This window comes from Anabrus simplex, chromosome 4, assembly GCF_040414725.1.
Source record: "Anabrus simplex isolate iqAnaSimp1 chromosome 4, ASM4041472v1, whole genome shotgun sequence".
In the NCBI taxonomy this organism is placed as follows: domain Eukaryota; kingdom Metazoa; phylum Arthropoda; class Insecta; order Orthoptera; family Tettigoniidae; genus Anabrus; species Anabrus simplex.
Genome location: NC_090268.1, coordinates 329469089 through 329484132, shown reverse-complemented (window position 1 = coordinate 329484132; position 15044 = coordinate 329469089). Strand labels below are relative to the sequence as shown.

Sequence of the window (15044 nt, the reverse complement as noted above, 5' to 3'; positions counted from 1 at the left end):
GCCCTTTTCTAACCCTGACAGTATACGTACGGAGGCCTAGGGAGTCTTTATTTTCACGCCCTTTGTGGCCCTTGTCTTAGGCCGATATCTTCATTCTTTTAAGTGTCGGACCCCTTCCAGTTTCTCTCTCTGATTAGTGTTATATAGAGGATGGATGCCTAGGTGTACTTCCTCTTAAAACAATAATCACAATCACCATCACCACCAATCTTAAAGTAGGTGTGGTAAAACTGAATAAGACATAAAAGAGGAAATTTTATTTTATATTTTTTTTATGTAGTATTTTTCGATAGGACCAATAAACACAGGTAATTAAAAATTAAATTTTAGGCATCTTCCCCTAAACTACCATTTCAACCAGGGTTAATAAAATTATTTACAGTGTAGACTGTAGTTTCTTATTCCCCAACTTTACACACCAATTTTCATTAAATTCTGTTTACCCATTTTCTCGTGACTCGGCGCCGATATGGACTTAACAAAAATCAAAATTCATTAAGCTCTCTTATCATAGCCTGTATGGTAATAATGTATAAAATATAAATGATCGGAAATTTAATACTATAAAACTCAAGTTATGTAGTATCTTAAGTTATGTAGTATTTATCAACAAGACCACTATTAACAAATATTTGAGAATTAAAATTTAGGCCTTCCCCCAAACTACCATTTCTCTCAATGTGAATACAATTATTTACAGCCTAGATTGTAGCGACTTATTCCCCAACTTTGCATACCGATTTTCATTGAATTCTCTTCAGCTGTTTTCTTGAAATTACGGAAAATTAAAAAGTGCATTTCCTTGTTACTGTGGACACGACCGATACAGAAATACCGTTTTTAAATTCTGAGTAATGTACAGACAAAACTCTTATTTGATATATAGCATATAGCATACCTTAATCCATTGGGAAGAGTACAAAAATATTTTGACATACTGGTAAACTCTTTATTGTATCTGGTTAATAGGGCCTCTACATAAACATAACTGATATAACAAATTTCTTACAAAATAAGTTACACTGAAAACTACCTGGATTGTGTCCAATGGAAATAAAAGAAAAAATAACACTATTCCAGTCCCTTACCCTAGAACTATGAAGCTTATTTTGGTAACATGAACTTCGAAGAGGGAGGGTTCTCGAACCCACTACATAAAATTGTTTTAAGGAAAGAAAATTAAAATTTTATTAAGACATCCATTTAACCCATTGAGCCCTGCATATTTGTTGGATCGATACTGCACTGAGGCTGGGTTTATTTCGAAGGGAACATAGTGATGCTTCACATGAGAAATTTCTTGCTTACAAGAGCATTAAAGATTTAAATATACATGAAAAACAGCATCCTCACCATAAACCGCAGAACAAGGAATATATTTTATTAGCATCACGAGTCTATACTGTCTGCCTGCTGAGCTGTAACATGGCCATCCCTTTGCACTTTCTCTTCGATTTCCAATCTATTTATTCATCAGGAGCATTACTCACACTATTACTAATACTACTAATTTCACTGAAAAAATTACATTCCTAATCATCATTACTTTATAAAAGGGGTTATATATCACTAACTTCCACCTGGTTACTGGCAGCCATCTTGTTTACAAGTGAATCTCAAAGTCAAACTAATATTACCAAGCACAAATGAAGAGTATATAACATCGGAGCAGAAGAGTCCCTACACGAATCACAAATGCAACTCACTCCGCCATCTCTTAAGGAAAAGTTGAATTACGTAGTAAAGTGAGACAGCGGAACAGTTCCGTGGTCCGGCATTTGGTCCACCAAGACGAAGCACAGAACGATTCGATGACTCGGGCCCAATGGGTTAGAACAGAATTTATGATCGCTAGAAAATGTTCCTAGTATGCAAGATGGTCAACTATTTTGAAATATTGAAAACTATGCCATGGGAGTAACACAGTCATATTTTGCAATATGAAATTACTCTAAATCATCTGTTTCAAGGCAAGCGATACATTTTACAAGTTTTTCTGAGTGTGCGTTACATACACGCCTATAACACCGTGCACAATATTGCTTCGGCTTGTTCAAATTGTTGTACTTTTCCTTTGTGGTTTTAGCATCTCTCAAGAAAATTTAACACCAGCCTTTCCCCGTAGAAGGCTGATCTCGATGCGGTTGTTTCAGCTTAATTTTCCCGTCTAGGATAGATTCCATTGACCGAATAATCTACTTGGAAAGCCCTTTTGGATTTGCACTTCTGTCTTATTCATTTGAGGGGTCACCATTTCCAGTCCACCTTGCAAAAGGAATAGCTTTTGCCTGTTATGCTTTGTAAGATTAAAATATATGGGTAACAACACAATAAAGGTTTCCACCTATTCAATACAAAATATATTCACAATATTTTAAAATTACATGGAAACAGTTTCAACCCATCTAGGGGTCATCATCAGCCACATCAAAGCAAAGATCACTCTTGACTAAATCCTAAGAGTGATCTTTGCTTTGATGTGGCTGATGATGACCCTTAGATGGGTTGAAACTGTTTCCATGTAATTTTAAAATATTGTGAATATATTTTGTATTGAATAGGTGGAAACCTTTATTGTGTTGTTACTCATATGTTATTCTCAGTTCAATACGGACCAACAACATGAAATTTATAACCCTTAAAATATATGGACTGAGCTCGATAGCTGCAGTCGCTTAAGTGCAGCCAGTATCCAGTATTCGGGAGATAGTAGGTTCAAACCCCACTGTCGGCAGCCCTGAAGATGGTTTTCCATGGTTTCCCATTTTCACACCAGGCAAATGCTGGGGCTGTACCTTAATCAAGGCCATGGCCGCTTCCTTCCCACTCCTAGCCCTTCCCTGTCCCATCGTCGCCGTAAGACCTATCTGTGTCGGTGCGACGTAAAGCAACTAGCAAAAAAAAAAAAATATATATATATATGAACAACAATGTAGATGCTTAAAAAACAATGGCATTATTGAAAAGTGCCAATGTTGACAAAATCACATTTACCAGAGGATATAACTTTCCCTTGATTTTTGTAAATGCGAGAAACAAAGCTATTTAAAAAAAATTACATCGGGGTTCATTGAAACCATACTAACATTTTTCATTTACTTTATCAGGTGCACAATATGACAACTGAAATGATAATACTATGGTCTTATAAACTAGTCAAGGGACAATTACTCAAAAGGAGGAGGATCTGTTACCATTTTGAAGGAAAATATCTGTGATATACAAAGTTGTGGGCTCAACGAACACCTACCCCCTCTTAGGAGTTTACCGTTGTATGCTGTGTGCCCAGGGGATGAAAAGCCCAGCTTGAGCACCTGTGGTATAGAGCCATACAAAGTAATTTGCTAGTCTTTTCCCAAAAACTCCACTCAAACTTCCACATACCATTTTCTCCTTAAATCTTTAGCAATTGCAATTCTAGCCTTCCTATATTGGCTACATATCATGTCTTCTCTTATCAGTATTTCCACATATTTAAATATTGTGACTTGTTAAATTTTCTTCTGACCTATCATAACTCCTGTCTTCCTTCCTTTTCATGAGTTTTGTTTTCCTATAAGTTACTGGTATACCATTTCATATTTCTGAAATGCTAGGAAGAACACATAGATATTGCAGGGTATCATTCTCCAAGTAAACTACCAAACTAAAAAGGGAAAATTGGAGATACAGGAGAAATGTCTAGAACAAGTCTCAATACTTTTGACATTTCAAAAATTACAGTACCTGTATAAGGGTGAATAACCATGTTCTGTAGAGGTACAAGCATCTTTTTAGAAACAAAGCTTCTATCTGCTGTACGAGCAACCCAAGTCCTGATTTCCGAACAAAGTTGAAGGTAAGTTTCAAATCTAAAACAAAGTAAAAGATAGAATTAATCACATGCAAAACGAATCTACTATTGCAAAATCGTAACACAAATATATTACAAAATTACTGTTGTGTTATAATTACACTACAATACCAACCACTACAGAAACACGCAATAGTAATTACATCCCTCCATATAGGGTTGGCGTCAGGAAAGACATCCGACCGTAAAACAGTTTGACAGTTCGCACCCGGTACCCCACAGATTTGAGAAAAGCGGTGGAAGATTCTTCTTCTTAATTTTTTTTTTTTTTTTTTTTACAATTTGCTTTATATTAAAAAATTTTACAATTAATTTATTGAGAACCACCTATTTATGTCGCATCAACACAGATAGGTCTTATGGCGACGATGGGATAGGAAATGGCTAGGAGTGGGAAGGAGCGTCCGTGGCCTTAACGTACAACCCCAGCATTTGCCCGGTGTGAAAAATGGGGAAACCACAGAAAACCAGGGCTGCCGACAGTGAGGTTCGAACCCACTATCTCCCGGATGTAAGCTCATAGCTGCGCGGCCCTTACCGCACGGCCAACTCGCCCGGTAGAAGAAGACGACTTGCGTTATAATTAGTGAATAAGTAACTCCTCATAATCCAACTACTGCTTTACTCTGAACACTATTTGAAACCTGGGCATTAAAAGATTGTAAATCATCTTTCGATCATAAATGTTGCTGAAAAGAGTATTATAAACCAAGACATCATTCCACCCCCTTACCATTTAGCAACATGGAGTAGCAACCGTGAGCCTGGTGTTGCCTTCATTTACTTGTACTAGAGTTGCATTGTGTGAGGCCTCAATGTTTTTCATAGTCTCAACTATTTTATTACTGTTCTTTAGGCATGTCTCTTTGCCAAGTCTATGTTTTGTCCAACTACTTTGTACTGTCAAATTTGACTAGTTTATATGTTGGTGTGTGTGAGAAATTCGAACTCTCTAATTTACTGAAGTATAAGATTTGAATAGTAGAATGTGGTTTTTTATGCCTCATTTTTTACTTTTTTGATGTGGTCAGTTAGGTCATGTTTAGAGTACATGTTTTGCAATGTTGTTCGTTGTTGTGCATGATGATGTTAGCGACATTAATTATGGCTTTGCTTATGTTCCTGTGCACTGGTGTTATAGTCCAGTTTCAGTGCCAATTATGAGGAACGTATCATAATGAACTACACAATATCTTTCCCCCACAAATACATCGCAACACAGCAAGTATGTAGCTGTATGCATTTATTCCACTGGCATGACAGCTTCTCCAGATCCTCCTGGAATTAGTTTTTTTGTATTCTTAGGTTTTGAGAAGTAAGGTGGAAGTGGTAGCACATGGAACCACAGCTCAACTGAACTACATGTGTGGCGCTATTGATAGCAATCCCATGTTCCAGCCAGTCAGTGTCCTCTGTCCTCCAAAATATCATGGCTAACAAGTTGCTGACTGATGGCCCTATTCAAAATTTCTTTAGGAGTGGGTTGCCTTAATGCTTCCACTGCACTGACTGGCATGTGTATGGTCTCTGGTTTATGATAATAGCACCATGGCTCTTTTGGTTCTCTTTGTGTTCAGGCCTCCTTCATCCCTACCTTCCTTCTCTTTCACACAGATCACAAAATTCCAGTATAAAAACCACGTACTGTAACAGGTTAATGTTCAAGTACAGAAAGATGTCAGAATGATCCCCACAGCAACCCTGCATGGAGTGATGTAACCACCACTGATTTTTTCCACACCTTTCAATGTATCAGAAAAATTCATAGATTAAAAACCTTTGTAAATAGTATTCCAAATACATTTTGTCATGAGCAATCTTCCTATAAAATCAACCATAAAGGAGGTAAATCAAGGCTTTTGTTTTAGGCCCCCTCTGAAGCATTACCTCCTCTTGATATACCCTGTATTTTTTACTGCGTAAACTACGGGCATGTGAAATGAAGTTTCTATGAACTACCTCCAAAGACACGCAAGGGTCATACAAGGAAAGATGACATCAGAATGAAACTGGAACTGGACTCTATAGAAGAGAAGCTAAGGACTTCTATACTAACATGGTATGGAAATGTAAAGCGAATGCCTGGCACAAAAACACCATGTGCATGTCTAGAAAGAAGAAGACTGGTGGGAAGACCTAGGAAGAGATGGCTACACCAGTTGAGAGAGGATGTGAAGAGAACAGGAGGGAACTGGGAGTCAGTGGTGAGAGGGGAGGTATTTCAGGTCTTGTTCTCAATGCGATTTTATTTTGGTGTAAATAAATATCACGAGATACGTTCACTTCCTTACATAAAACCACTTTATTGCTGCTATGTCTATTCCTTGACAACACACAAACACAATCATACACAACACAACACTATTAAGGGAAACACACTGAAGCAACTTACTATCGATTCTGTCAAGTACAGATATCAACAAGTTCTCACACTGGTTATTCACTTCACCATCACACAGTTGATTCTGTAAAGTACAGCTATCAACAGTCCACACACTGATTATCCACTCTGCCATCACAAGGCAAGACTGACTACCTCCTCACTCAAGTCGATTCTCTGCCACTGTCTCACTGACTGACTGACTGACTTCACCACGGAGTCCAACACTAACGAACTGTTCGAGGTATATACTGTCTGACAAACAGTCTAGAAATATCGACTTCTGGAAATGTTGAAACACTTTAAATGGAACACACAAGGGACAATCTATCGATCGGCCTCTCAATTGCAGTAATCAAACTCGAACGTTCAGTTACCATTTACAAACACACATGGACATGTCTACAACATTCGTAATGTTTCTACATGTGTCTGGATAATAAATCATTACTGTAAGTTTCCAGAAACCTTCATATGTATGAGAATGACAGTGAATTATACTAATTATGAGTATTACAGATTTTTCTACAGTTTTCGACTACACATATTTTGAGGTTAGACGTATTCACAATACATATTTGAGGTTATACAAATGTACAACACATATTTAAAGGGTATAGTCGTATTTAGCTTTTAATAAAAGATAATTAAAATATATTAACAATAATAATTGAAGGTTTTACAAGAGTTAGGTAATGTGTAGAATGGCATACATATGACACAGGACAGACAATGATGGCGAAGACTCGTTCAACACCACCCTAACAAGCACACCAGAGTTTTTTTTATGATGATGATGATGATCAGAAAAATTTATAGAACAAATACAGTTAGTTTGTAAACGAGATAAATAAGTTTTGTCATGAGCAATTTTCCTGTAAAACCAATGACAGTATAAGAGTTATATCGAGTTTTATGTTTTAGGCCTTCTCTGAAACACCCCTCCTGTTGATTTTTGAACAGCTAAGATCCCACTGTCTTTTCCCTCGACAGAAGGAGAGCACTCGTTCACCGGACCTGGGAAACTAGAGCTGTTTCAAGATGATAATGTTGAACTTTCCTAAAAATCCACCAAAAAAAGAGAGAGATATTTATTCTATTAAATTATATGTCCTAATCTGGGTGGACCACAAGAATCTGGAAATCAGATTAAATTAATTTCTTAACATATCAATCCTCACAAAGGAATAATTTCTCATAAATTTTAGGGAGAAAGCATGTTCATATTCTTTCCCCATAACGGCTGGAATGTTCCAATGTATATATCCCTCTGTGGATCACTGTTGTTTACCCGATAAAATTAATTAAAAACTAAGCCACAGGTAGAGACAAATTACGGTTCTATTACATGAAAATTCCATGTTCATAGCTTACTACACTACTCTAAATTTCCCTCATTTTTTCTGTTTTCATATTTAGTTAAAATAAAGCTGCAAGACAAAACTTGTAAGGACATGCTTATGGGTAAAAATCTCCCAGGCAAAATTGAAATGTATATTTAAGTTATTTCTAATGTGCTCTTCAGGCCTCCTCTCTCAGTACCTTTCCAGTGAACTCTTCGAAATGTCATGACCTTGAATCAGCTGCACGGCTTTGTTAGTTCCGCTCATAACTTTGACTGACTAAATTTAACCCATGCACGTGCTCAAAAATTCAGAATGCCACTCTTGTTTATTGTTAACTACTTAGTTTTATGGATGAACAGTGTAGTAATTATTATTAGGCAAGTGTACTTTATAATATGTGTGCATTGTTTTCGCAAGTTTACGCAAAATTTTAGTGAATTTCATCACTCTATGACTCAGAACATGTTGCTCCCAAGGAAGACAGCGTCTCGCAACTAGTGATGACTGAGAAATGGACAATGTCGAAGAAAGTGATCAGAAACGTTCCTAATATGTTTATTTCCTCTATAGGAATTAGAGGACAACTGTACCCTATTTCAAATACTCAAGTCATCTATTAAGCAAAACAATCTCCACTCAACTCTGAACCTACATTCTTTCAAAATTGCTTGTAAATCCTGTCCTTGGATCTCACAAAGGAACATTTGGCATCGAGAAGTAAAATACTGACTACACCAATAAATCTCCAAAGTCATGTCCAGTGGTTTTCTGGAATATCTGAGAAAAGGAAAAGTACAGTCCTCAGAAAGCATCATGCAGGACTATGCAAAGACCATGGAAGTAAAAAGGACAGAAAAACCACGTGTTGTGTAATGTGCGAAAAATTAGTTTGCCGGGAACATGTGAAGCCAGTGTGTGGAGAATGAGTGGAACAAGTGAATGAGCAACAGGAAGTAATGGACCAGGAATGAAGTGTAATCAAGTCTGATTTTTGAACATCCTCTACAGTTCTTACCCTCTGCTCTTCCCTCTATACCCAATGGCTGTTTATCATATGCGACTCTCTTGATACAGAACATGTGTGTCTAATATGAATGATGTAATATAAACAAACACCAGTGTATGTGTAAGCATTATGAGAACATGAGTATTTGAATATCCATTCTTATTATTACAAGTTGCACATTGCCATAATTACTATGAAACTATTACAATTGATTTACTACATACATGTATCATAATTTACACACTTTTCAATAATTACAATTTACAATAAAGGAGGATTTTTGCTTGTGGGTAATTTTCACCCATCGCACATCCTTGCATCTCAACAGAGCGCGCGCGTTCTGCTAGGTTAACTGATGCAAATACTATAATCAGTTTTTTAAAATTAAGAAATAGCACATAGAATAAAATCTAGAAAGATAACAATGAAATTGAACTTACCATCAGAGCTATTCAAGCTGAGAGATTCCTCACTGAGTGTGTTGGTATCTTCAGCTCGTCCTTCCCCTGCAAGAAGTTTTATACAGTAATTTCACTTTAGAGTTTAATGACATATTAGGATACTTTCTCCAATTTGAGGTTTCTACCTTACTTGTGTGAGGGAGAGAAGGAAACAACAACAACAAAACCAGTGTTGATACCACTGCCCCTGTTGTGCAATTCTTATTCGAATTCACCGACTACACCTGGCATTCCAAGTTAAATATGTTCTGCCTACAGAAAAGAAAAAATTACTGCTGTTTATATAAGTACTCCAAAGTACATATCCTTTAATGAAAATGTCTGTAACTTTTGATTTTTTTTTTTTCAGGAAGCATTGTACCCGATTATACAAGGGTTGGTTTTTAAGTTTTGGCAATTATTTTATTTACTGATAGATTGCATACATACATGATTCTAAGTTTCATAGGCCTTCGATACAGGCACCAGAGTTGCGTACAACATGTTTCCAGTGATGCAGAAGCCACTGGATCCATTTGGCACTGCCCGGTTTGTCAACGGTGCATGCAAAGAGAGCAGTCGGTGGCCTGTAAACTTCTTCAATTGTACGGTAGCACTTTCCAGGTAATGCCGCCTCCATATTAGGGATAAGATCAAAGTCACAGGAACTTAAATCCGTAGAGTATCGCGCGCGCGCATGTGTGTGTGTGATAGACCAATTCCCAGCCTCAGCACGATTGAACAATTTAGAACAATAGGTGGATTATCCATGAAGTGTCGCTGTTTTCTTCTCAGAGCTGCTCACAGATTGTTTTGAAAAAATGAAACAAAGTACGTCACGTTAACAGCCAGGGGTTGGTACGCATTAAGATCACACCATCGAAATCAGAGGCAAGAATCAGCATTGCCTTCACATTCATAGGGGTCACACGCGGACACAGTCTGTAGATGTTGCTCACTTACTAGTGGTTGACCAGAACGAGGCATGCCCAACACATGTTCACGTCCTTGTCGGAAAGCTGCAACCCACCTTGCTACCGTTCTGTAAGTAACGCAGCTGCATCGCACGCCTCTCGCGGTCCCTGGCGACACTGTCATGCCATGAGACCTCTAGTACATCGGATTTTTAACCAGCTTCTCTGATTATGCTTGGAAAACATGGCGACTATCTTTCGTGAGCTCTTGCTCACAACTGCTCATCTTCACCTGGTTACTGTGAATGGACATGGAAGGGGGGAAGGGCGAGGTCATGGAGCCTGAGAAACAGGATACAGGTCAGCAAACTTTGGTAAGAATGACAGAACCCGGCACCATTGCACGGCTGTGCTGGAGCATGGTTGCCAAAACTTAAAAACAACCTGTGTATTTTTACAAGGTGCAAATATCCGTTCACAAATTTATTTTACTGGATTCAAAATATTTTATAAAATCTTATGAACCAAAAACCAGCTTGTAGTTTTATGAACTGTTGATACTGTAATCACAGCCACATGACCTACAGTTTTACATGAAATCCAAACCACAGGGACAGGAGTTTTCACTTTAAAAACCCTTAAAGCATTGGCCAGGATTCAAACCTAAGCCACCATGGTAAGAAGGCAGTGACAATGCCACTTGGTTATCATGACACTGTCTTATGAACCAACTGAAATTTTATTATTCTATGTGGAAAAGATTACAAAGGTAACAGCCAACACAAATTTCATACATAAGCTAAAGGGTCAATGTACAGGGATAATGATGGTGTGTGATCAACAGTCTTTAGAGATGCTAATATTCTGGAATTATTCTCATGAATATTAATGCCAGTACATCCCTAGGCACAAATACATCAAAGCATATGAAAAGGCCAACTAGCTGTCTTAATATTTGACCCTATAACAAATAAATGCATGCGATGATGAGAATGCTGAGGTGGTCTGCTAGCATCACCTGCGAGGAACATTTAAGGTCACTCCTATCAGCTTGCTACACTATAAGAACAAGCAGTAAAAAATTGACTTCAAATATCATATGAAGAAACTAAATTTATAATTGATATCAAAACTGTACCACAGGAAATTAACATTGGTACTGCCTTTGGTTATGGCATCATACGCAACCATTAACCCGGCTCAAGGGAGAGAGGGTCACCTTCCCTGTTCTCCACTTGAGTAATTCTTGCCTGGCGCATCCACACTGTGGGGGTGGACATCCTCCACATCAGTAGGCCGATGTGAAAGGATGGCTAAGTTCAGACAGGGATCCAGCACCACGGGGTATAACGTGGAACCCATGCCCAGGGTTACGGGTGAAGACCTTAACGGCATCTTTGGCAGAGAAGGAGACGTTCAGATTGGCAGAGATGGTGGATGAACCAACCCATCCTCCCTGGGGAAAATTAGAAGAGGACACCACTGCCTTGTGGAGAAGAGGGATCTTCAAAGGCTAAGGGAGTAAACCGCAAGACAAAATCCTCACCTGTGTTAGGCCTAACAAGTCAACAGTTGAGTATGAATATACTGCTTTCAAACCTAAAACAAGCCTTGGATGGAAGAATAAATTAAATACCGGACATGACAATTCTTCTCGTACCGTCCGAATTTATGATGGCCAAAAGCCTGATGCTCATCGGAGATACCAGAAGACACAAAACCCTCCCAAGAAAGAGCGACTGAAAATTGGTACACTCAATATCCTTACTCTCACCAACAAATATGAAGAACTTGTGGACCTTATGGAGAAGCGTAAGCTCAAGGTATTGGGGTTGAGTGAGACAAAATGGAAAGGATATGGGAAGAAGCCCTTGAGAAATGGATATGTGCTGTACTGGAGTGGGAACAATGATGAATCCAAAAATGGAGTTGGCTTCCTCCTTCATAAAGATATAGACACACGGACAGATGTCAAATATGTAAGTGATAGGATGATCCAGATGAGACTAAGTGTTGGTAATGCACATCAAACTCTCATGCAAGTATATGCACCGCAGACAGAATGTACCACAGAAGAGAAACAAATATCAGAGGAGAGCACAATCATTATGGGTGATCTGAATGCCCAAGTTGGTAAAGAAAGACTAGACTGTGAAAACATAGTTGGCCCCCATGGCTATGGTAACAAACTCTGAAGGAGAGAACCTGATTGATTTCTGTGTGCGAAACAACTTAATCATCCAGAACACATGGTATCAGAAGAGGGGCAGCCATAAAATAACGAGATACAGCTGGGATGGAAAGCTCAAGACTATGACTGACTTCATCATCACTGATAGAAAAGCGGGTCAGTATGTTACAGATGTTAAAGTCATACCCAGCGAGTGCCTAGATAGCAACCATCGGCTATTAATTACTGACCTAAAAGATGTTCATGTGCCCAAAATTAAACAAAAGAAAATGCCAAAGATTAAGACATGGCTGTTGAAAGACATGGAGAAGAAAGGAAACTATGAAGCAAGGATAACAGCTAAATTAGCCAAAACTGAAAAAAGGGGAATAGAAGAAGAATGGTCCTTATTCAAAGAAACCCTTGTAAAAGAAGCCACGGAAATTTGTGGAAAAACAAGTGCCACACCAAAAGAGAAGGAAACACCTTGGTAGAATGACTGAGTGAAGACAGCAGTAAAAGATAGAAATATACTGAAAAGAAAATTAGACCTCGAAAAACAGAAAACAGATGATAGATGAAATGAATTAGAAATTGAACATCTAGCACAGGAATACTGGAGAAAGAAACTGGCTGTAAAAAGACTGATCCAGGAAGAAAAGGGAAAGTGCTGGGATGAATTTACTACAAGGTTAGAGGAAGACTGTCAAGGAAGTAGGAAACTACTATACAAAATAGTAAACAGTAAAAGAAATGAAAATATAAACAGCCTTGCATTGGCACCAGATGATGGTTGCTTAATACAAAGAGAGGAAGGGATCAGAAATGAAATGAAGAAGTACTTCAACATGCTGTTAAATGGAGATGGGGGCAACACCACCACCAATGATTGTAGTGTAGATGAAGCCAAAAGCAACAAATTTGAGGTAGAAACAGCACTAAAGAGCATGCAAAATGGGAAGTCCCCAGGCTTTGATGATCTTAACTCAGACATGATAAAGACAGCTGGAATATCAGGCTTGAATTGGCTATACAGCGTGTTATCAGTGATTTGGGAAAGTAACAAAATTCCAGAACATTGGAGTAAAGGAGTCATCATCCCGCTGTTCAAAAAGGGCAACCGACGGAAATTTGGAAATTACAGAGGCATCACGCTGTTGTCACACTCACTGAAGCTGCTGGAAAAGATCATAGAAACAAGACTTAGGAAGATAGTGGAACCTTTGCTTGAGGAAGAACAACACAGGTTCAGGAAAGGTCGAAGTACTGTGGATCTTATCTTTGCAGTAAAGATGCTGACAGAAAAGTACTGGGAATACAGAAGAAATCTTGTGATTGCATTTATGGACATTGAAACAGCATATGATAGTGTTCCTCGAAACAAGATATGGGAATGTCTGGAAGACCTAAAGGTGCCAAAGTACTTAACTGACAAAGTCAAGATGCTATACCAGAAGCTGTGTCCAGATAGGCAACGGACGATCAAAATGGTTTGAAACAAAGAGAGGTGTCCAACAAGGAAGTGCTCTGTCACCACTCCTGTTCATAATAGTAATGGACAAGGTCATCAAATCTATCATGAAAATGGACAGTGAACCAAATGCCCTGGTATTTGCTGATGATTTGCTTTTATGGGGAGAGACAGAAGCTGAAGTTCAGAAGAAACTTAATGAATGGAACAACACATTCAAAAATTTTGAACTGAAGATGAGCAAAACAAAGACAGTGGAAATGACCATCAACAGGGAAGGAACAAGCTCAAATATATTTCTGGAAGGAGCATAAATCGAATCAGCTTCCCACTTCAAGTACCTCGGAAGCACAATATCGAAAGACAACACTGTTAGGCAGGAAATACTCAGCAGGACACAGAAAGCATCAAACTTCTACAGTCAAGTCAGGAATCTCCTCTGGGACTGCAAAATACCACAGAAAGCGAAAACAATCATGTACCACACTTACTTCGTACCAATCCTCACGTACAGTTTAGAGACATGCACAATACTAAACAAAGACTTCAGTAGAATCCAAGCAACTGAAATGAGATTCATTAGAACCATGTATCAAACAACCAGAAAGAACAAGATCAGAATGAAGTGAATAGGAAAGTAGCTGGTATTGAGGTTCCTATTATCAGTGTCATAAAGAAATGCAGACTTCAGTGATATGGGCACGTAATGAGAATGAAAAGGGAAAGACCTGCCAGAAAATATTTCGATCTTAATCTCGTAGGAAGAAGACCACAGGGAAGACCAAGAAAACATTGGATAGAGACTGTAAGATCAGATGTGGAGGAGAGAGGATACAAATGGGAGGATGTACTGGATCAGAAGATGTATGAAGACAGAAGGAGATGGCGAGCGCTTGTACACCACACCTGGGAAACTGGAGTTGGGACATGATGATGATGATGATGATGATGACTGATAGAATTGTTCAAGATGCGCAGTAGTTGCTTGGTGGGCCAAGAGCTGTCAGGGCGCAGTGCCATGGGGTTTGTTTTTATACAAATACTTGTGCAGAATAAAAAGGTCTGAAAAGTTTAGGGCAGTACAAAGTCACCATCGAACTAGTCTGATTAGCGATTATGCATCAAAGAGATCTACGGATTAATACTGAGTGGTAGTATGGTAGAGGTCTTACAAATCGCCAGTTTTGATCATCAGAACCTAATTGTGCCCAGTTTTACTCTCTGTTTAATAACAGTATGTCTATTTCTTTATTTTTTACAATTGGCTTTACGTCGCAAAGACAAAGATAGGTCCTATGCCGACGATGGGGCAGGAAAGGGCTAAGTGTGGGAAGGAAGTGGCCATGGCGTGAAAATGGGAAACCACGGAAAACCATCTTCAGAGCTGCCGACAGTGGAGTTTGAACCTACTATCTTATGAATACAAGCTCACAGCTGAATGCACCTAAATGCACGGCCAACTCG

At 38.6% G+C, this 15044-nt stretch overlaps 1 protein-coding gene across 1 annotated transcript in view; it reads right to left on the bottom strand.

The window, feature by feature from the left end:
* Window positions 1–15044, bottom strand: part of LOC136872268 (phospholipid-transporting ATPase ABCA3) — a 341741-nt gene that overhangs the window by 132015 nt on the left and 194682 nt on the right. The window contains exons 16-17 of the mRNA XM_067146089.2: window positions 9026–9091; window positions 3727–3851 (exon numbers count right to left, since the gene is read on the bottom strand). Coding sequence (XP_067002190.2) covers window positions 3727–3851; window positions 9026–9091 — 191 coding nt within the window. The remainder of the gene's footprint in view (window positions 1–3726; window positions 3852–9025; window positions 9092–15044) is intronic.